Source organism: Colletes latitarsis, chromosome 11 (assembly GCF_051014445.1).
Source record: "Colletes latitarsis isolate SP2378_abdomen chromosome 11, iyColLati1, whole genome shotgun sequence".
NCBI classification, from domain to species: Eukaryota; Metazoa; Arthropoda; class Insecta; order Hymenoptera; family Colletidae; genus Colletes; species Colletes latitarsis.
The window spans coordinates 29,977,343-30,000,000 of record NC_135144.1 but is presented as its reverse complement, the minus strand read 5'-3'; the positions used below and the strand labels follow the sequence as shown (position 1 = coordinate 30,000,000).

Genomic DNA, 22,658 nt, shown 5'->3' with positions numbered 1-22,658 from the left:
TCGTTTGAAATATCCTTTTATGGTGAATTCATAATTATTTTGGTCACCGTATCTACCTGCATTTGTTCAAAATTCAAAGAATTATTCTATGGTCATTCTATCGCTAATTCGAATGTTGCCGCCATACGTAGTTTACCGCCAGGGACCGTTAAAGTTAAGGTTAGGTTTAGTGTACGTCGACGATGGAGGACCGTGTAGCGTCGTTACGGTAAAAGAATCGTCGTGGTTAATAAATCGTGTAAAGTAGAGTGCTACGTTACAATATTTATGTGTCACGTTAAATAGTACAAGTTTCAAGTGCTACTGTAATGAGAAATTCGAAAAATGCAGTACCGTTACAACAGTATGGACAACTCGCGACATTGCCTTGAAAATCTCGATTCGACTTCGTAACGATCTGGACTAAAATGCAGTTCTTATTTTAATCAAGGTATTTATGTTTCAATTAAATTCAACATAAATTGAGTCCCGTAACGTTGGGGTTAGAATCTGAATGCGGCAGATTAACGTATTCGCCAAATTAGGGTTAGGTCATCGATGAACACCAAGGTAGTTAAGTCGTTAAACAGATCCATTAACTGCGCGTGTGATTTCGAATGACACGGAGACCTCTGTTGGAAAGAGTGAATTTGATTGCTAATTGCATCGGGTGAACTTTGTAGGACAAGGTGATCAGATAGTTTCGAGAGGTGTAAGGGCGAGTCGAGATCGCCGCGTGAGAAAGTACGGGAGGTACTGGATCAGTATTAACGTGCAATAAACCACTATGTTAGTCACGCATCGGCCGACCGTGAAGCGCGATGCACACGAACATGTGCGAACGCGTGTACGCGTTTACGGAGGTGAAAACATTAATTCTGCTTATAATTTTTATGCAAAACAGAGAGCCCGCGGCGGTCGGCTCGCCTCGTGCGGCCGCCCCTCTTCCTCACCTTTTCCCCCGGTCGCTTTCGATTTAATTGCGGAATATATATTGTCGTTAGAAATTAGGCGCCAGATAACGCGATACGTTCGTCATTATCGAGTCATTATCGAATTTTCTCAGCCTTCGAGAGTCAACCGTATGATGATTTCCCGTTAATCGCGACATCTACACGATCGATTCTTACATATTCCACTCGCGAACGAATAAAATTTTAAAATTTGTTTGCAAAGTTTTGTTTACAAGTAAGTTTCAGCAAGCAAAACATAGTTTACGAATTTAACATTTTCATTCGTTGTTTGTCAATAAAATTTGCCCGACTCTGTCTTACATAACCTAGTTTAATAAAAACACAGTATGGAAGAGTTAGACATAGGTTTTGCATTTCAAATTAACCCTTTCGTTTCAAGTGTTTCGTTTTATCGAACCGCTGTAATTTAAATGAAATTAATGTTACTCGAACAAAAAATAACATAAAATATGTATGTGTACAAATGTGTAGATTCCATCTATCGATGTCGATATTTAATTTAGCTGGAATTTGTACAATTTACAAGGGAGAGTAATTTTCGGAACAAAGATGTCCGGAATAATGGTAAATTCGAATTTGAAACGGCATCGTTTGGCCTTGACGACATTTTAGGGAGCGCAGAATGGAGAATAGGGACTCGGGTTTCTGGAGATTTATAGAAGTGTTGAGATGGTCGGCATTCGTGTCGCTTAATTAAGCCATCGCTCGTCGGGGTGAACAGTTAACTAACTGGCGCCTCCCGTACGAGGAACTCGCGTCGGGACGAGGCTTTGCGTTCAGATTAAACGCATATTCACACACAACGGACCACACACCAGGTTCTCGGATCCTTATCGGTTTTCTTGCCACATCGGTTAAGCGAACCTCTCGACGCTCGCAACGCGATTTTAATCGAACTTGGTGCACGGACGCGTCATACGCGACGTTACCACCAATTAAGGTTATTTTTTTTTCACAGAGAAATTATGGCACTTTCTGCAGTCAAAATAAATAATAATAAATAACATTTTAGAACTTTTCGAACGAAAAATAGTTAAAATTGATGGTATGATACGTGGTCGCTTTTATAAAAGGTTCTATCGGTGTCTATGATCGCGGCCATTTTGTTTACTTGAAACGAGAACGAATTTGGCTAAAACATAGTGGATACAAACGTATTTTTTTGTACTTTACAGTCTTTATTTGACAAATAACGCACCGAAAGTTGTTTAAATTTTATTTTATACGTAAACTTTCTTTCTGCGTAAGAATTTTGCTCGTCTCTGCATTGTAATGCACGCGAGCAGTCATACGAGCGACGACCACGCAACGTCGGCGACAGAGTGTTTATAGGATGCACCCACCATTTTCTTGATTTGTGGTTCTCATTTTCTACGCTCGACACAGTATAAACGAAAACGGCGACTTTTACATTATTCATCTTGCCTGTACGAATTTTTATTGGTTATTACACGACTCTACTTTAGCATTAAATATCTCTTAAACTACAGGGTGTCCTAAAAGTCACCAATTATTTTGAAAAATAATAAGAATTTCTGAGAAACAACCGTAAGGCATAACAACTTTTATTTCCAACAAATTCTTTATTTTTCCTTAAATTAGTTTCAAATCGAAATATCGTGTAACATATATTTTTAGTAAATAAAATATATCCTTTTACTTCCGTGAGTTTTTCCCAGACATTTACGTATCGATTATTTTTTACAAATGTCCAAAATGTCCAAAACCCCTTATAATATAAAGAAAATTTGTGTCCCAGAAATCAAAGTATTCTCGGTTTACTACATTTTTTGCGAAAGCAGTTGAAAAAATAGATCCTACAAACACTTAAAACTATTTTATTTCATGAATTTATTTTAAAGTATCGGATTTTGTTTTTCTAAACGTTTGTATTTTACACTTGGTTTTTTAAAATTCGTATTATTCCTAAAAACAAACGACGATTTTTGTAGCGTCCAGCATTTTGTTAAAGTAAGAACATAACACTAAACAATAAATATTTTTTCGTGCAAGTTGAATAATGTAAACGGTTTGAAGAACCGCGAATCCAGATGATGACGAATGCATCCTATAAACACTTGGACGTCGACATCGCGCAGACGTGGTTCGTGGTTCGTGTCACTGCTCGCATGCATTACAATGCAGATACGAACGAAATTCTTATGCAGATCAAAATGTTCAAATAATGAATAAAAAAAAACAAACAACTTTTTCTACGCTATTTGTAGAATACAAATTGTACAGCGAAAGTACCGGCTGTAAAAATCAAACGGATTGGGATTTTACCTGGATCCTTACATAATAATATCATTTATAGAAATTGTATTAATTTCTTCGTTTTCGAGGTTGAATAACTTTTTAACGAAGCCTCAGTCAAGAAATTGGTATTCTTGATTTTCGTCTTATTTTGGGCTCTAGAATCCCCCATTAAAATTTTTCCCAGGGTTGGCCGAACACCTTGTATATATTTGAGAAAGAATGCAGAATGAACAAAACCGTCCTTTGTAATTAATTGTTCAGGTACGACTGTCCTATCTCACGCACGTTCATTTCCCACTTTTAATGAAATCTGAATTCGTCAATAGGGGGCAATGGCTTCTCGTCGCTAACTTTGCGTTTACCTATTCGCGCCTACACGAGTATTTAAGAAACGATAGAAATCCCATAAAATCGATACGAGAAAGATGATTTTTTGGCAAAACATTCGTTAAATTCTATGATACGACATCTGCCCCGATTACTATCGATCTAACGAATAACGATTTATCGAGACGGTCGGTAAAGGGACTCGGGATTGGCAAAAACTCGTTCCAACTATAACACGCGTATGCTGTGACAACGAAACGGCGATTCAGCCGCGAGAAAAAATACTGGCCGATCGGCCATAAGTCACGGACCCCAGGTCGAATGCAACTGGCAGCTTTTGCGTACAAAAAGCAACGCAAGACTTCCGAGGGGATTTATCGGGCGCGTACTTTCAAATTAACCCCGGAACGCGGAGGTCTTCCAACGCAGAAATTCGGGGTTCGATGCACCGCCATAAAATTCTGATGTTTACTCGTTACGTTCCCGTCGTCTTTACATGCTTTTATTATAGGGAGACTCATTTAGACTCATTCGTTTAGACGAGATTTCTCTGACCACATTTCTGGCGGGCATATTTTCGGTAAGGAATTTTTTTCTCGAAAGTGCGTAGGATTTCGGGGGTATGTGTAATGACTACAAATGATTGTAATTGACCCTTGCAAACGAAAATAATTTTTTTAGAATGATTTGAAAATTTTTTTTTTTCGTCGTAAAATTTTACACCTTCTTGAATTTTTTTCTCAAAAGTATGTAGGATTTCGGGGGTATGTGTATTCACCAGAAATGATTGTAATTGATCCCTGTAACTAAAAATAATTTTTTTAGAACTATTTTACATTTTTTTTTTCAGGGTATCCAGACAGTTTTGGTCAGACATTATATTTTCAGTAATGAATTTTTTTCTCGAAAGTGAGTAGGATTTCGAGAGTATGTCTATTCACCAAAAATGATCGTAATTGACCCCCGGGACTAAAAATAATTTTTCCAGAACGATTTGAAGTTTTTGAATTTAATTGTTAATAACTTTTTAACGAAGCCTCAGTCAAGAAATTGATATTCTTGATTTTCGTCTTATTTTGGCCTCTAGAATCTCCCATTAAAATTTTTCCCAGGGTTGACCGAACACCCTGTATACTGGTCTCCTATTCTGATGGAGAGAGATGCTATATCTTGCTGCTTATATTACCTCGTACGATTCGGTTTCCTGTTTATATAAAGATGCGATAAGACCTCGCATAAACACAAGGGAGATATTAATCTCCAACGCCACAGTTCGTTAGCTCTTAGTTTTTCCTATTCGATTGCAGTTCAGTTCTCTTTTAAAAGTCACACTGAAAGGAAGTCTCTTCCCGTAGAACGATTATTGAAAAGCTAAATCTGAGTATTCCATTTAACAAACCAATTTCTAATACGCGTAATATCGAAATGGTCGCCGCCTACAATGTTTGCTCGTCAATATCCTTGGCATTCTTTCTTGTACAACGACGCGTAAGCAGGATTACAAATTTTCAGGTCAGAGAATGGAACTGCGGATGATGGATTGCCGCGATTATCATACAATGTGATACGATCGGAATAATGTAACGCTATACGGTAATATTTCCGATTTTACTGCGCCGTCCAGAACTGGAGGCGGTAGTTATGAGCGCAGCGCATGCACGGTGGACATTCTCTGCCGCCATTGGTCGTGATTCTTTTTATCAAACCGCGACCGGCGAGCAGCGATTGGACAGACTCGCGGCAATAATTTATAGGTCTCCGCGAGCCTCTGGTTTCTCGCGTTGAAACGGTGTGCCATTATATGGCGAATAACTAGACGCGTTGTACCCCGATACCGCGGTATCGTAACAACCGTGTAGTATCGTAATAAGGCAGCGTGATTTGAATATCTCTGTCCACGACGAAAGGCTCTTTCGAAATCTGCATACGAATTTTACGCAATAACGCGTTGTTTTCTGTTACGTTTCGCTGAGGGGAAGCGTGAGAAAACCGTGGCGCGCCTAATTGGCATCGCCACCAGGATACAGCGTCGGCTACACGCGCCTCAATTCAATCAGTTTTCTCCATATCGTCGATCGTCGAGATTTACTATCCATCATACCTACCAACGTTGTTTACTCTTGATCCACTCCGTGCATAAAGTTCGATCGAATAACTGCGAGAAAAATGTCAGCCCAATATATTCTCTTCGTAAATTACTTAAACAGAAATGTAAACTTGTTGCGAACGACCGTGTTCGTTGGTATGAATTACAGAAACGCATGGGTACGTGACTTTATCGTGTTGTAAATTATGAAAATGAGTAACAGTTCAAACGAGTCGAGTTTACTAATCAAACGAGCCGCCTCTTCGTGGTCGCCGCGTTTATTCCAAGTATAAAAGAGCCGAGTCGAATGTTTGAAATGTCTACGGTTTTAATTAACCTTTGGCCAAGATCATCGGCGACAGATTACGCGATTAACCGTTAACAGGACGGAACGAGCAATTTTTACGAGTCGCGTGTTCCGCGCAGAAATAAATCATTAAACCAATCGTTAAACGCGCCGTAATTTGTTTGCAGCGTCTAGGAATCAAACCTCTTCTTGCGCGTGTAATTAGCGTAATTCAAGTCGTAGATCAACGCGTATAACAGCAGAATTGTATTACAAACCGGCGACATTAAAATTTCAACTTTCAACACACGTTAAAGTCGCTAAATTAATTCGTGCTTGGCGTAACAAATTGCTCGTTGATGCAATGTAATTTAAATAACGATCGTTTATGCTCTTAATCCAAGTATATCTCTTACTCGGTGTTCAACGAAGCGAAATAAAATAATTTCCAACTTGGGACTCGGATCGTTCGTGAACTTTGGAGGATTCGAATCCTCCACAAGAACGATAAATCGAGTGCAATGGAGCGAAACATCCTACCGGTATTTTCTCAGATAATCGTTAACAGTGGTTTTCATAATAAACTCGCGTAGGTATTTCAAATTCGGTTTATATTTACTCAACGTCAATGCAACGCTCGTATTATTAGCACCCTCTCTGTGCATGCTAGTAGACTGAAAACACTTCTGATTTATTGCAGAGTAAAGCCTTCGCTCAGAGCTTTCATCGTCATCCATTATTCTACTATGTCTGTTCTCCATCGATTTCGATACTATTATACATTCATTATTTTCCTAGTTACTTATACGATGTTTCACACAACAGTTACATTTTACGATCAAACAATAGTTCAGAATCACATTTGAGGTACTAGATCGAGCTTTGGTTATCATTATTTTGCATTATTCGGTGATAGGGGGGACCAGGGTCAATAGTAACACATTGACTTTGGAATACAATAGCAAAGACCTGTAAATAAATTGCCAAATGTTCTGTAATTTCTAAGAGACAAATTTCAAGCGAAATTTTAAAATAAAAATGTCTATTCGTAGTTGTTGCGCGAGATTATAATTCCGGTCTTGATACTTCGTAAGAACGGGTGGTAGAAACGGGGTGCAAAGATAAAAATTCCCGGTGTCCAGTCGAGTACGAAACAGCGAGGTGACTAACTAAATATTTATACACGTCAATCATAACGGACGGCGAAGCACTCGTTGACTAAACAGGCCGCAAAGAGGCCCCGTGCAACGCGCAAGCCACTCGGTGGCGTCCATTATGGAGAACCTTTCGTTGCTCTGTGCCAAGACTCTTTCGATTGTTGCTCTTTGTATTACACGTCCCTTTCCAAGAGAAAACATCGCACGTAACTTAATTCCTGTCGTGAAACGTACAACGACCAACGAACGCGTTTTTGTAGGAAATAATAATTCGAATATTCTAATAAGGAATGGAAGAAACTCGTTACATATGTACTAAAAAATAACGGAATATTTAATATTTCACTCGTTAAAAACGTGTTTCTATGAAAATAAATAGCCTTTATGGCCGACAAATGCGTAAAATACGCGTAATCTCTCCACGTTAGGACGTATTGTGTAACGCGTATACTTTTTCGATACGATACGTTCGAGCAGAGGCGCCATCCATTCCCGAATCCGTTCGGTATCGGGATGGTTTCGCCGGAAAGTCCTTCGAAGGATAACGCGCCGGAGGCAAAAGTCCACCCACGGCACACTAAATCACCGGAAGGTAGAAACAAAGCGTACGCGAGTCACGCGAACGGACCCACCCTCTTTCCTGTTCCCAACGACGATTCGTAATATATTATTTTAAAATTGTTTTAAATTACACGCTTGATCGCGCGCGATGCGTCCCGACGATAATAGAAGAGGCGTCCATTCGGCAGTATCTCGTTGCGTTTACGAAACACCCTTGCGCGAACGAGTAAAAAAAGAATAACGAAGAAGGGATACGAGATGTCGCGAGATTGCAAAACTTGCGTGCATAATGATTCGAAACGATAAAATAAAATGGAAATTGCGTCGGAGGAGACGACGAAGGGGAGTTTGGAAACAAACTAATAGTAAAGATTTTAGGGGAAGATATAGAACTCGAATAAATAATACAGGAACAACCTGACAATTACCTGGGTGTCTAAATGTTTTTGGAGTAAATACAAAGGAAATGATAGAGAATTCTGAAGCGTGACACAATGTTTCACTGAGGAACTAAAACAATTAATTCTAAAGATTAGATGTTAAAGAAACTAAATCTAGATAGGACTAATGAATCTTAACGAGTCTGTAAAAATAAGTTCAATAGCAAATGACGGGTATGCTAGTGTTTCGTTGTCGAAATTTGAGCAATTTTTTTTTGCGTTAAACGTGGGGTTGTAACGTTTGCCAGCGATTATTTACCGATCGATCAATTCCTATTTTCCAACCGCAGCACTTTCTAGCAAGCTATCAATTAATTCTTCTAATTTTCATTAAACCTGTTCCGTTAAACCAGTTTGATCGTTCCCGCGATGGCGAGCATCGATGCCCGAGATTATTAAAATCACCGTTGTCCAGGAAGCTCCGCGCGAATAATAACCGCGGTAATCGCTTCATTTCGCAGCTTCCCACGAATCGTGGATCGCGAGAATCGCGCGTGGGTGGATGCTTCGACCGAAAGAGGCAGGCATTGCTTCGAAATCGACACGTAACGTCGAAGCACGATTCCCAATAGGATCGAGTGGTATTTCAATCCTGCGCGCCTCGAATACCCTCTCTTTTTTTCTCTGCGAGTAAACAGTATAATTATTACTTGTAATGCGGTTGGCCTCGTTTTAAAGATGCATTAAGAAATGTTTATGGTATGTCTCCTTTTTTCTTACGAAGGTATTCAAATTTCACGTATCGTGCTTTCTTGCTTCGAATGTAATTAACATTTTGCCACTTTCTACTTTTGCAAAAGGCTCGTAATTCGCGGAATATTTTCCTCCGACTCCTATGGTCGTATACATACAAATGCTTGTTAAAATTTTGTTACATGAAATAGAGATTGTTTTGTTAAGATTATACAGGGTGTTCGGCCAACCCTGGGAAAAATTTTAATGGGAGATTCTGGGGGCCAAAATAACACGAAAATCAAGAATATCAATTTCTTCGGTTGCGGGGGTCAGTTACAATCATTTTTGGCCAATAGACATACCCTCGAAATCATACCCACTTTTTAGAAAAAAAATTCGAGGTGTGAAATTTTTCGACGAAAAAAAAAAATTTCAAATCGTTCTGAAAAAATTATTTTCGGTTGCGGGGGTCAATTACAATTATTTTTGGTGAATAGACATACCCACGAAATCCTACGCACTTTCGAGAAAAAAATTCATAACGGATGGAGCTTTAAACGTTAATAACTTGTTAACGAAGCCTCCATCAACAAATTGATGTTCTTAATTTTCGTCTTATTTTGGCTTCTAGAATCCCCCATTAAAACTTCTCCCAAGTCTAAGGTAATAAGTTGCCAGTTGGATCACTTTAGTCGTGTATCGGTACATTTCATTCACACCACTTATGGCTCTAGATTAAATACTCTTGATTCACATGGTTATCTCGATGAAAACACCTCCCATTCGTACGATAGCTTCGTCACAGCAGAAATAATAAGAGTTTCGATTGAATGTTCCAAAGTAAAGAGTATGTGGCGTCGACTCCCATGCTCGCCCTTCGGTTGCTATACAGGGTGTTCAGCCACCCCTGGGAAAAATTTTAATGGGAGATTCTAGAGGCCAAAATAAGATGAAAATCAAGAATACCAATTTGTTGATTGAGGCTTCGTTAAAAAGTTATTAACGTTTAAAGTTTCAACCCTACTGAATTTTTTTCTCGAAAATGTGCAAGATTTCGGGGGTATGTCTATTCACCAAAAATGATTGTAATGAACCCCCGCAACTGAAAATAATTTTTCCAAAACGATTTGAAATTTTTTTTTCCGTCGAAAAATTTCACACTTTCTCGAATTTTTTTCTAGAAAGTGGGTAGGATTTCGGGGGTATGTCCATTCATCAAAAATGATTGCAATTAACCCCCACAACCGAAAATAATTTTTTTACAACGATTTGAAAAATTTTTTTATCGCTGAAAAATTTAAGCATCTAATTAAGATTTTCGCTAAGGAATTTTTTTCTCGAAAGTGCATAGGATTTGGGTGGTATGTGTAATGACCAAACATGATTGTAATTGACCCCCGCATTCAAATATAATTTTTCCAAAACGATTTGAAATTTTTTAATTTTGTCGAAAAATTTATCCACCTATTCGAATTTTTTTCTCGAAAGTGGGTAGGAATTCAGAGATATGTCTATTCACCAAAAATGATTGTAATTTACCCCCGCAACTGAAAATAATTTTTCCAAAACGATTTGAAATTTTTTTTTCCGTCGAAAAATTTCACACTTTCTCGAATTTTTTTCTAGAAAGTGGGTAGGATTTCGGGGGTATGTCCATTCATCAAAAATGATTGCAATTAACCCCCACAACCGAAAATAATTTTTTTACAACGATTTGAAAAATTTTTTTATCGCTGAAAAATTTAAGCATCTAATTAAGATTTTCGCTAAGGAATTTTTTTCTCGAAAGTGCATAGGATTTGGGTGGTATGTGTAATGACCAAACATGATTGTAATTGACCCCCGCATTCAAATATAATTTTTCCAAAACGATTTGAAATTTTTTAATTTTGTCGAAAAATTTATCCACCTATTCGAATTTTTTTCTCGAAAGTGGGTAGGAATTCGGAGATATGTCTATTCACCAAAAATGATTGTAATTTACCCCCGCAACCGAAAATAATTTTTCCAGAACGATTTGAAATTTTTGAATTTAATTGTTAATAACTTTTTAACGAAGCCTCCATCAACAAATTGATATTCTTGATTTTCGTGTTATTTTGGGCTCTAGAATCCCCCATTAAAATTTTTCCCAGCGGTGACCGAACACCCTGTATAGATGTTCGATTTGAAATAAATTTTTCCTAGGGATCATCCTAGACATAAGGCATCTTCCCAAGAAAATGTGGCAATTTATTATTAAAGGAAACTAATTTGGTGGTTTATCTTCTCGATCTCTACGTTGCAACCAAGAAGTAATAGGTTCTTATCCTCGTAACGATCGCGAATGGAGCTTCTCATGATCGTTGTGCATTAAATAGAGGACCCGACTTTTAACGCGTCGACAAAATAATCGCAGATAATGATATACGAGAACAGACTCGAAATGAAATATAGCAGTCGGGATAATTTATTGCTCGATCCGTGGAATAGGGTGTTTTTATTCCGACCGATATAAACCTAGAAAGTTATCGGACTGTCAACGAGTCCGGGGGATGCGCGTATAACGGTAGCGGATATGTACGCACGCGACAGCCTGTCGTCCGATGGCGCGTTAAGAGAATTATTTATTGGAACTATTGGCGCCACGAGAACGATTAGCATATTAATGTCACCGCGATTTTCTCGCGCCGTTCCGTGCACCGGCTGCTACCGCCGCGCACAGTGCGTAAAAGTGGCCAAATCGGGCACAAAACATTTATACAAAAATTAGTAGATCAGGATTTTTATGCGAATGCATATGTTTCTGGAAAATAGATAAAAGAGTGGGACCTAAATAGAAGTTTGTTTCGTCGCTAGAGATCCTTAAAAATATATTATTTAGTTTTTCTTTTGACAAAATTACGTTAAAACATCTATTTCAGTTTACTAATTCAACGTTTATATACGATAGTTATTTATACATTTCGCGTTTACCTACAGTGGATTATTAATGGTAACAGTTCATAGATGCTACGAATAGTATCAATTTACCGATAGCAAAACTGGTGATTATAAATGCAACACGTTAGAAACAAACACCGTAAACGGGACTGATTTGAACTCTTTGTTTATTTTTACTATCCAGAAATTTAGAATGAACGCGAATCGATCGAGGATCGAATAAAATTTCGAATGTACGTTGCAATTTCTCTGACGAGCAACGATCTATGCGATTGTTTCTCGCGTGATTCCAACAACAAGCCTCTTTCGGTTTTAAGACTCTCAGTTTTAGGAACTTTCGACTAGAATCGTTGCCAGATCGTCGCCAATTCGCGACATTGTCAGGCTGTTCGTAAATGGATTATGATCTACGTGGTAACTCGCGACGAATCACCTTGGAAATCGCCTAGTGAAAGGCTGGATTTATGAATTCGTGGCGACGGTAATCGATCTTCGATGCAAAAACCAATACGTTCCAGGTATTCTTGCAACGTTGTCGACCAAATAACCGTGTCGTGAATAGCTTTCGAACGTTGCCGCGCGATCTATCAGAAAAGTAAGCGGCACAGTATCAAACGGTACGCAATATTTTTGAAACACGAACGCGCTCGTTATTCGATTTTAGAAGAATACAAACTACCGGAGATACGAATTTTTACCAGGGATAAAAGATTTAGGATTTTATCCTAAAATGGTTAAAAGTCGTTGCTAATTATCAGTTCGATTAACATGTTTACGGTTACCAGTAACGATTATGAATTACTATACCCGTCATCGCTTGATTATCGCACGCGATTGACACACACTGGTGGACGCTTTGCAAAGAGATCGCCACAGTTAACTGGTTAAAACGATAGATACTCGAAGAAATAAATCTTTGTTCAGCCTCTTATAGAAAAACTACGGCAAAATTTCGAAAATCCAGTCGAGTAAATTTTTTACAATTACCATTCGAAACACACTGACGTCGCTGTAAACTAACAAAATTGATTACGCGTGTAAAAATCGACCGAATAATGAATTCGTACAACGTTCGTGTACTTCAAGGGTGCTTCTGGGACCACCCTCGTGTATCTAATATTCAATTACAGTTACCGGTATTTCATAAATAATAGAGAGCCAGTAGCGATACCAGGTTGCCTCGGTAATACATACAGGAACGCACTAAAAATGTCTGTGAATCGTTCATCGATCCTATATACGGGGTATTCATTTATTTATGCAGTCGTTTGCGTCGAATTATTTATCCGACACTCGTAAAACGGACCATTAAAAAACTCCGTGGCGGTCGCGAGGGGCACGCGTGGGTAGAAAATTTTCGTCATTAGAAATCCAACCGTGGATTAGCTTGACCGCAGGTATCATAGCCGAAAATTGTAATCAAATACGGCCGGGGACGCCCAACCGCGCGCCAAGATGAACAGGACGCGACGAAACGACCAAAAGGAAAGGAAGGGAAACGTTTATCGACTACGGGGGGAAACGAATTCTGAAATCCACAGAGTCGTCCCGCGCCGTTGCAATTCTAAAATAAAAAAAAAAACACGCAAGAACGCAAGAATTCACATTACTTCATGTTACAGCAATCACTCCCAGTGTTTATGGCTGTGTGTGTTTCCCGATACTTTAAAACTTGCTCTTTTCACCGCGTAGGTTGTCAACTATTCGATAAAAAGAAAAAATGGCCAATTATCGAAACATTTTAATTTTAGGATTTTAGCGATAATTCAAGTTGCATTTCAATACTTTTTTCCGAGTGGTCGATCACTGGGCACGTTCGCCTTGTTATTAATTATTTTCAACGAAAAGATTCGGATATTTTAATTAAACGTTTCGTTATCGTAAGCACAGCCTACGCTCCGGGGAACGAACGTTTCCTTCTAACGATTTCGAATGTTTTCTTCGTATCGGGCAAATTTGGGCTAGGTTTGACTAAAAGTTTCATATCCTCTTAATTAGTAGAAAAAAAATATCACAGAGTTACTTCTTGTTAATTTTTGTAAAGCTCCAGTCAAAGTTGAAGAAACATCGAATAGAAAAATTTAGAGAAAGCTTTTGTAATACCGAGCATAACTTAGAAAAATCAAGTAACTCGCGTGAAAATTTTGCAAATGTATTTCTTTAAGTGTATCTTGAAGCATCATTTTTAATTGCAAAATAGTAAATTCAGTAAAATACGAAAATAGTATCGGAATTTTATGCTATAACATTATTTATAAATATTGGTTTTTTTATTTTTGTCCATTACACGAAACACTGTGCAAGTGTCTGCAAATGATTAAATAGACTTGATCGGCTGACTTACCGCGACGAGGATGCTGAGAGCTTCAATTCGCATAGTAGCTGGCCAGGCCAGCGGGGAGGCCGTAGGTTGCAAGCTGTTGGATCGATCTCGTGCGTCGATCCTCGATTATCGTCGATACTCCGTGTTCGATTTCACTCGGTCCTGATCGTGTCCGGCAGGCGATCCGATTCTCCCGGTTCCACGTCGATTTCTCGCGATCCGTAGTACGGATCCGGTGACATGGCTCCTGCGTCGATCTGTCGACAACAACGTTCCCTTATTCCAACGGGTTCGATCGTTAAGTTCCAACGTTCGCCGTCCAAACGATCGAATTCTCTTCGAACTTCCGTTTATCGTTTTAATTGCACGATTCTAATATCGTCCGATAAACGCGTAGTCGTTGTACGATAAATAACGCGATACGTATCGAATTCGTAGTCACGTTTCTCGATATCTGTCGCCGGTGAAAGAGTATCGTTCAGATTTATTCCGTCGTGCTCGATAAAATATGGAAGCAACGAAATTTAATATCGTTGACGGTTACGCGGCTGATTAAATTCGATCGCCGATACCGATGTCCCGCGAAGACAGTCGTATCGCGTCGTTACTGTCAAGAAAGAGAAACGCGACGTTCGCCACGGCACGTTTGCGTTAGACTGGATCGATCTTTAAGATCTCGCGATAAAAGTAACGAGGCCAGAGTTAAACGCCGGCGTTTCGGTTGAAAAAAAAATGAGAAAGAAAAAGAAAGAAAAGACGACCACCGCGTTTCGTCATTCGGACGATCACGATAACTTCGCGAACTGGTATCTTATCTTGACGTGTTCCCGATAAGCGCCAATTACGTTCGCGCGCGACGCACGCACTGACCTACCGAAGCGATGCGTCTCCACCTTCGCGCGTGCCCAAACGTTTCCCGAAACGACACTTTTTCGGACCACGAACGTTGTACGAATTTATTATACGGTCGATTTTTACACGCGTAATCAATTTTTGTTAATTTACAGCGACGTCAATGTGTTCAGAGCTACCGTACTTCGTGATTTCGAATGGTAATTGTGAAAAATTTACTCGACTGGATTTTCGAAATTTTGTCGTAGTTTTTCTATAAGAGTTTTAACCAGTTAACTGTGGCGATCTCTTTGCAAAGCGTCCACCAGTGTGTGTCGCGATAATCAAATCACATCCGTAATCCAGGAGTTAGAGTTTGAATTGCTCCCTCACGCACCCTATTCGCCAGATTTAGCCCTCTCGGATTATTTTCTCCTTCCAAAGTTGAAAAAATGGCTCGGTGGTAGAAGATTTTCCAATAATGAAGAGGTGGAGTTTATTTTGAGGAACTCGATGGTTCTCGCTATAAATAGGGTATGGAAGCTACTGAACTCCGCTTGGGAAAAGTGTACCCAGCTAAAAGGAGATTACGTTGAAAAATAAAGATATTTGTTCCCAAATTTCTTGTGTTCTTTCGTTAGGACGGGTACTTCTATGACCACTCTCGTAATATCGGTTTCGAGATCGCGAAGATATCGTCTAGGATCTCTTCCGGCCGCTGCGATTGACAGACGCATATAGTATGGCGGTAAAATAACCGACGCGACGCCGCTCCCAGTATCATTCGTTATATGAGTTAATGACTCTCGAGAAATCATCGATTGGTCCGTCTCGAAGCCGCGACGCCTCTCACACCGTATAAACACGCCTTCTCACATAATGTAATGGACGAGAGTTACATTTCTAACGGTAAACCGAACGCCTTGCGCTACCGCGAATAGGAAATTACATTTCGTGCTTTTCAATGGCCGAAGTACGCGCTACTGCATCCGAATAACCAGATCATTATAACGCCTAGCACGAAGAATCTGAGTCAAGTTCTTGATGACAAGTTTCACAGTTACGAGGCTACTCTAACTACATAGAAATAAATCTCTTGGCTACTCTCAGGTGGAACTCCTGTAAAAGGTTTCGAAAGATTCCAAGTCCAGAGATTTCTCCATTCCGTTTGTTCCCGGCGCTCGTGAATACCGGGGATTCTCCGTTTGCCGATAATCAACGAACCGGTCCAAGTTCGATCGAATCGGCTACCGTGATCCTTGTAATCGTAAGCGGATTAAGAACATAATTTCGTATTATCGTCGTGACGTGTAACCGTATCGGTGAGTCAGAAGATTGCTGCCGTTTGGAATTCGTCGATACCGCCGAGCAAACACACATTTCGCGACACGCGTTGTCGGGAATCCCCTTATCCCGGTTTTTCCCCCGATGATAGTTCTTGGTACAAGGTTGGGTTAGGGGGGGCTCTGGTATTTTCACTCTTCCTGTCCGACGTTTCGCCGCGACGTTCATTATCGTTGCTTATCAACGATCCTATTGCAAGCGGAATGTCGTTTCGCGATACGCAGCTGGCCACCTTGCGTTCTTGGCCGACGAAAACAGGGAACACGTGTCCTCAGAGTCGGCCAACGACGGATCGTTGAGGTTCCTGACTCAGGACTCCCGGGAGTCCGGTTTAATATTAAACCTACCGCGACCGGTCAAATGACCGTTTTTAAAATTTCGTTTAGAATTTCTAACACACGATATTATTTTAGCGCCATTTACCTTGACGACTTTTCTTATAGTATACGTACAATGAATTTTCCAATATTCACTTCTAATCTTATCGTTTATTTTCTGAGAAAAATATGTAGTCTGTCTTGCCTACCACGACCGGTCATCTGACCTGTAGAACGATTTATGTTGTTTTGTAAAAAACTGGACATTTGGTACCAAATTCTGGTTAGCTTTCGATGTAAATAGGAAATATATGTATAGTGAAGACGAAAAGAGAGAATTTACAGTTCCCACTGTCTTAGAACAGTCTAACAAAGCGTATTAAAAATAGTTAAACTTTAGACGCGTGCAGTTTCGAAACTACTAGTGTTTTATTAAATATTGAGGCATTGTTAGAAGCGGCAAAGCCTCCCCTTTAAAATGGTTTTTGGTTTTTGTCAATCCGACTTTCCGTTTTCGAGATATCGTAATTTATGTAAAAGGTAATTTTTAAAATTCCGCTCTCGGCCTTAGAAAAGGCTATTAACGCGCATTAAAAATACTGAAAACTTTAGATGCGTGCAGTTCCGAAACTACTAGTGTTTTATTAAATATTGAAGCATTGTTAGAAGCGGTAAAGCCTCCCCTTTAAAATGGCTTTTGGTTTTTGTCGATCCGACTTTCCGTTTCGGAGGTATCATCGTGTAAAGACAATTGTAATTTTTAAAATTCCGCTACGTCTGACTCTCCGCCTTACGAAAGCCTATTAACGCGTATTAAAAATACTAAAAACTTTAGATGCGTGCAGTTCCGAAACTACTAGTGTTTTATTAAATATTGAGGCATTGTTAGAAGCGGCAAAGCCTCCCCTTTAAAATGGCTTTTGGTTTTTGTCGATCCGACTTTCCGTTTTCGAGATATCGTAATTTATGTAAAAGGTAATTTTTAAAATTCCGCTCTCGGCCTTAGAAAAGGCTATTAACGCGCATTAAAAATACTGAAAACTTTAGACGCGTGCAGTTCCGAAACTACTAGTGTTTTATTAAATATTGAGGCATTGTTAGAAGCGGCAAAGCCTCCCCTTTAAAATGGCTTTTGGTTTTTGTCGATCCGACTTTCCGTTTCGGAGATATCGTAATTTATGTAAATGGTAATTTTTTAAATTCGACTATCTCTGTCTTCGTCTAACGGAGTCGGACCTCTTTGTCGCACGTGCTTGGTGCTGACCTACCCCGCGTACGTGACTCTCGTGACCTAGTTTCGGCGTAGTATTTCCAAGAATTTACTACGCACTGTTTGCTATCTACGCGCGCGCGAGATCAATGAACTCGCGCGCGCACAACGAAACCTAAACAAACCCTATCTCCGAAACTAGCCACCGCATCGACGCGAAATTAAAATCGCTATATCTCCGGAACTAATGAAGCTATCGACTCGTACAAACGCTCATTTTAAAGGGCTTTTCATCCTTTACCTAATGATCATATCATCTACTACAATTTTTGCTATCTTCCATGTTTATTTTGACATTTACTTTGACGCTACATACCCAAAGAAGTTTCAGTAATTTCTACCGATCGTACGACTAGTGTACGACTAGTGTACGACCATAAATTGTTTATTTAATTGAAAATGAATTTAAATACAGGATGTTTGCCTAATTACTAGGCAGCACTGTTTCTTAAATAGTTCTTTTCTCTAGAACTAACTACGGTATCGACTTGGAACAAAATTCGTTTTCAAGGGTGTTTTATCTTCTTCCCGATGAATATTAAACAATTTTTTCACATAAAAGAAAAGAATTAAAATTTTTCCCAGAAAATTAACCTAATTGGGTTGAGGAGTATTTGTAGCCCTGAAATGAGAATGATCAAATCTGTTTGAAATTTAGAAAATATACAGTAGACACTTGCTGGTTTCACTATTTAACCGAACGAAGAATTTATTTACCAGGCTTTATCTAATTACTGTCCTTGCTAGACATTCGCGCGTTAAAATTGAAATATCGCTATAAACTGAGAAATGAATTAAATGTATGATTAAAATCACTTATCTAAACGAGAATTCCGTGTTATTTGAATGAAACGTGGCAATGTATAATTGCATAATGGGGCACCACTGTAATGTACGATTAACGAGTTATGTCAATTTCCTGAGTAGTTAATTGCGTGAATTGTAGCAATAAATTTAATTAGATCTAGGTGTCTGTCTCCAACAGATTATGCGTATGTAAATCAAGAATATTTGCCTAGCCAGTTCGTTTTCCGGTCACTCGAAAACAATCATTACATACCGCAAATATATCGATAACTTGATAATCAGATATGATGTAATAATTTTTTAGTTTTTAAATCATACTTCTCTCGTTATTCGTCTGTAAATGTTTTTCGTTTCGCGTGGAAGTTCGAGGCATTTGGTTGCATCGACGCGTTCGTCGAAGTCACCGAAGGAAACGTGTAATCGGGAACGCGAGCATAATTCATCGAGAAAGATAAAAAGGGGATTTTGTTGGCGGTAAAGCATTTCGTCATGAACGCGGAGGCAGGAAGCGAGCTTTCGGTGGAAAGTGAAAGTAATCGTGAAACCGTATCACGGTTCACACGAAAAATGTCCACCTACGACAAGCAAAATCCACAAACTTTCTCCTCCTCGACGAGCAACCCTTTGTATAATAACCGTGGTTTCTACTCGCGCTAATAATATACGCGTGTGCGCCGCACTTGCTTTCAAAATTACCGATAAATTATTTAAATCGTTCGAAAACGTTAATTCTTCGGGCGAATCGTTGTCCCCGGTCGCGATAATTACAATTTATGATGTCGCGTGAAAATCTTTCGTCGAACCTTTTGTCGTGAAACGATGAGAATTGCAAAACGTACACGGAGCTTGTGCTTTAATTGAAATGTTATTTATGAATAATGGACAAGCTACGGTGTAATATCGTCGGCCAGCGTATTCGACTTGAATGCAAATGGTTCACCATTATCGTACATTATCTGGGAGCTATAGTGAAATATCGATCGCTGAATATTGCGGATCGATCGGTCGACTCGTGTTGTTCGATCGCTGACCGGATAGAAAGGCTGCACTTAAATTGCATCGATATTGCGAGGGAACGATTTTAACTTCGACAAGAAACTTTATCGTTTTATGAGTTCTGTCGGCGTTTTAAGTAAATTGCATCTGGTAATAATAGTGATCCGGTACTTTTACGAATATTTCCCGATACCGTTCAGTGTTATGTAATCGATCGTTTTAGTTGTATAATAATAGTCGTCATTATGGATATTAGAGCGCGGATCAATGATCGATGAAGAGCATCGACGGGCAAACGAGAGATAATCACTTGAGATCGTTCTAAAATCTATGTACTTTGATGTTTAGTAGAAAGGACTTGGTTAAAAATTACGTCAAGATTATGTACATTCAGGATGTTCAGGCACCACTGGGAAAAATTTAAATGGGAGATTCTAGAGGCCAAAATAAGACGAAAATCAAGAATATCAATTTGACGATGGAGGCTTCGTTAAGAAGTTATTAACGTTTAAAGTTCCACCAGTACTGAATTTTTTTCTCGAAAATGCGCAAGATTTCGGGGGTATGTCTATTCACTAAAAATGATTGTAATTGACCCCTGTAACCGAAAATAATTTTTTCAGAACGATTTGAAAAATTTTTTTTTCGTCGAAAAATTCAGGCACCTACCCCCTGTCGATTTTTCTTAAAAATTCCTTTTTCATTTTTAGTGTTTTTGTTTGACGCCCTACAGAAAAGTTGTCTACTTTTTTGTAGGTACCCATGAGCTCTACTTCAGAAAAAAGTTTCATTGAAATATATTCACTATTGTAGAAATTATGGCTGTTTGAAAATTGGACCATTTTTATGGGGTTTTTCTCATTTTTCGGGGTCAAGGACCAACTTTTCGAATATTTTTGCGATTTGTACATATTCTCCATCAAAATACGCGTAGTTCGCTTTTTTAAACATTAAAATCGTCCAATCCGTTCAGAAGTTACGACGTTTTAAAGATTCGCATGAAAATTCGGGCAGACATTCCTGGCCAGAAATTAGATTTTCGGTAAGGAATTTTTTTCTCGAAACTACGTAGGATTTCGGGGGTATGTCTGTTCATCAAAAATGATTGTAATTGGCCCCCTCAACCGAAAATAATTTTTTCAGAACGATTTGAAATTTTTTTTTTCGTCGAAAAATTTAGGCAATTAGATTTTCGGTAAGGAATTTTTTTCTCGAAAGTGTGTAGGATTTCGGGGGTATGCGTAATGACCATAAATGATTATAATTGACTCCTGAAGCAGAAAATAATTTTTTTAGAGCGATTTGAAAAACTTTTTTCCGTCGAAAAATTTCACACCTTGAATTTTTTTCTCAAAAGTGGGTAGGATTTCGGGGTATGTGTATTCACCAAATATGATTGTAAATTTAATGATGTAAATTTACGAACGGTTCGTTGCAATTGAAAGTTGACTTAGAGATCCAGATTTAATTTTTACTTTAAACAAGAATAACAGGTATTTATGGTAACGGAATAATGTTTCTCGTAATAAAGCAGAATGCAATATTTGTTATCGTAAAATATCGATAATTTGCAGAAACGGAACTGAACTTTACTTAAACTTATCAACGGTATTTAGTTCGTTTCTGATAATATCGTTAAACATTCCGTGCGTGTTTTCGCGTGCGCCGGCGCTTCATAATCACACGGTAGGATTATCATTGCTTTCCGCGTGGATCGTTTAATATCGATTTATAGGAACCTGTAAATCATAATTAACCTTATTTTTCATCTGTGCATAAATCCCATTAACGAAACATGCATCATATACGAGCACTTAATTTATAATTACAAAAGTAATTGATCGCATAATTCGAATTAGTACATAGTTTAAAACCCGAGGGTGGAATGCAAAGCAGGCGGAGTGCAAATCGTCGGTATCCTGCGACTCGAATAATTAGCGATAAGGAAATTCTCAAACTCGGCCCCTCTTACTGCTCTAGACAATAATCAAATAGAGCATTAATAAGCCCGTACTACGATGATTCGATAAATCATTGGATACCTTTAATGATAGCGTCTAATGCATCGGTGAACGTTCCGCGGAGGCAAGAAAAGAAAGAAAACGATGGCCCCGCTCGATCGTCGTAGTAAATGCAGAATAGGAAATACAAGATCTGGTTTCAAATTATGATAAAGGAGAAACACGCGACACCAGCGTCAATTACAATGTCCAACGTACACTTTATACAGGGTGATACGCGTCGCAACTCTCGATTTGCACCGTTGTCGCGTTCTGAAAATGAAAAAAATTAAAAGAATTTTCTCCATTTACGGATATCTTCGTTATAATCGTTTCTAAATAACCAAGGACGCGTCGGCTGGACAAAGCTGAAAATTTGAATGGATTGGCGCCAAATTTGAATGTCGTTCGGAACCATAAGTTTAAAGAAAAAAGCATCCAAGTATCGTTATCGATTTAAAATAATGTTCGAAGCTTATGTGTACCATTCGTAGTTATAAATATCCCTGCAGCTTGAAACTCCGCCGAGCAGGATCGCATAGAAGAGTCTAACTGCCGTGTCACGACGTTTTTACGGTCCCCTTGACGTTGCAATTACTTCTGGTTAGACGTTGTGTCTTAATGACCGTGCAACCGTTCATTTGCCTCGGTGCTTGCGGTTCAGTAACGACGAAGCGTTGTAAAACAAACAGCGTCCAGCGAGTATCGTGAATTTTACGCGTCGAAACTATTCACCCGTCGTTCGTACGCGTCGCGCATGGACACCGTGTACATTCAAACCCGGCTGTGCACACCACGACGAATGCAACGCTGCGAATTGTGATTCATAGTTTCGCTTTCCCACCGGGCAAACCAACAATACTGCAGCTGCAGGTCCACGACCGGTAACGAGCTACTAATTTCTTCTTTGTCCAGCCACGTGTCTACGGAACGCGTCGTATGTTTAACAAAACAATCGCCACAGCCACGTGGTACCTGAAATTTGGTTCGTTTTTACCGTTTTTACGAGAAGTACCATCTAAATTCATGTCCACGTCCAGTAACGAGCTACTAATTTCTTCTTTGTCCAGTCACGTAGTACCTGAAATTTGTTTCGTTTTTACC

General features: G+C 39.1%; 2 protein-coding genes across 2 annotated transcripts in view; one reads left to right on the top strand and one right to left on the bottom strand.

The window, feature by feature from the left end:
- Nucleotides 1-22,658, bottom strand: part of LOC143347706 (uncharacterized) — a 134,534-nt gene that overhangs the window by 3,030 nt on the left and 108,846 nt on the right. Inside the window, exon 2 of the mRNA XM_076777140.1 lies at nucleotides 14,011-14,246. Coding sequence (XP_076633255.1) covers nucleotides 14,011-14,043 — 33 coding nt within the window. The 5' untranslated portion in view covers nucleotides 14,044-14,246. The remainder of the gene's footprint in view (nucleotides 1-14,010; nucleotides 14,247-22,658) is intronic.
- Nucleotides 1-22,658, top strand: part of LOC143348473 (uncharacterized) — a 129,837-nt gene that overhangs the window by 5,316 nt on the left and 101,863 nt on the right. The gene's annotated exons all lie outside the window — the stretch shown is intronic.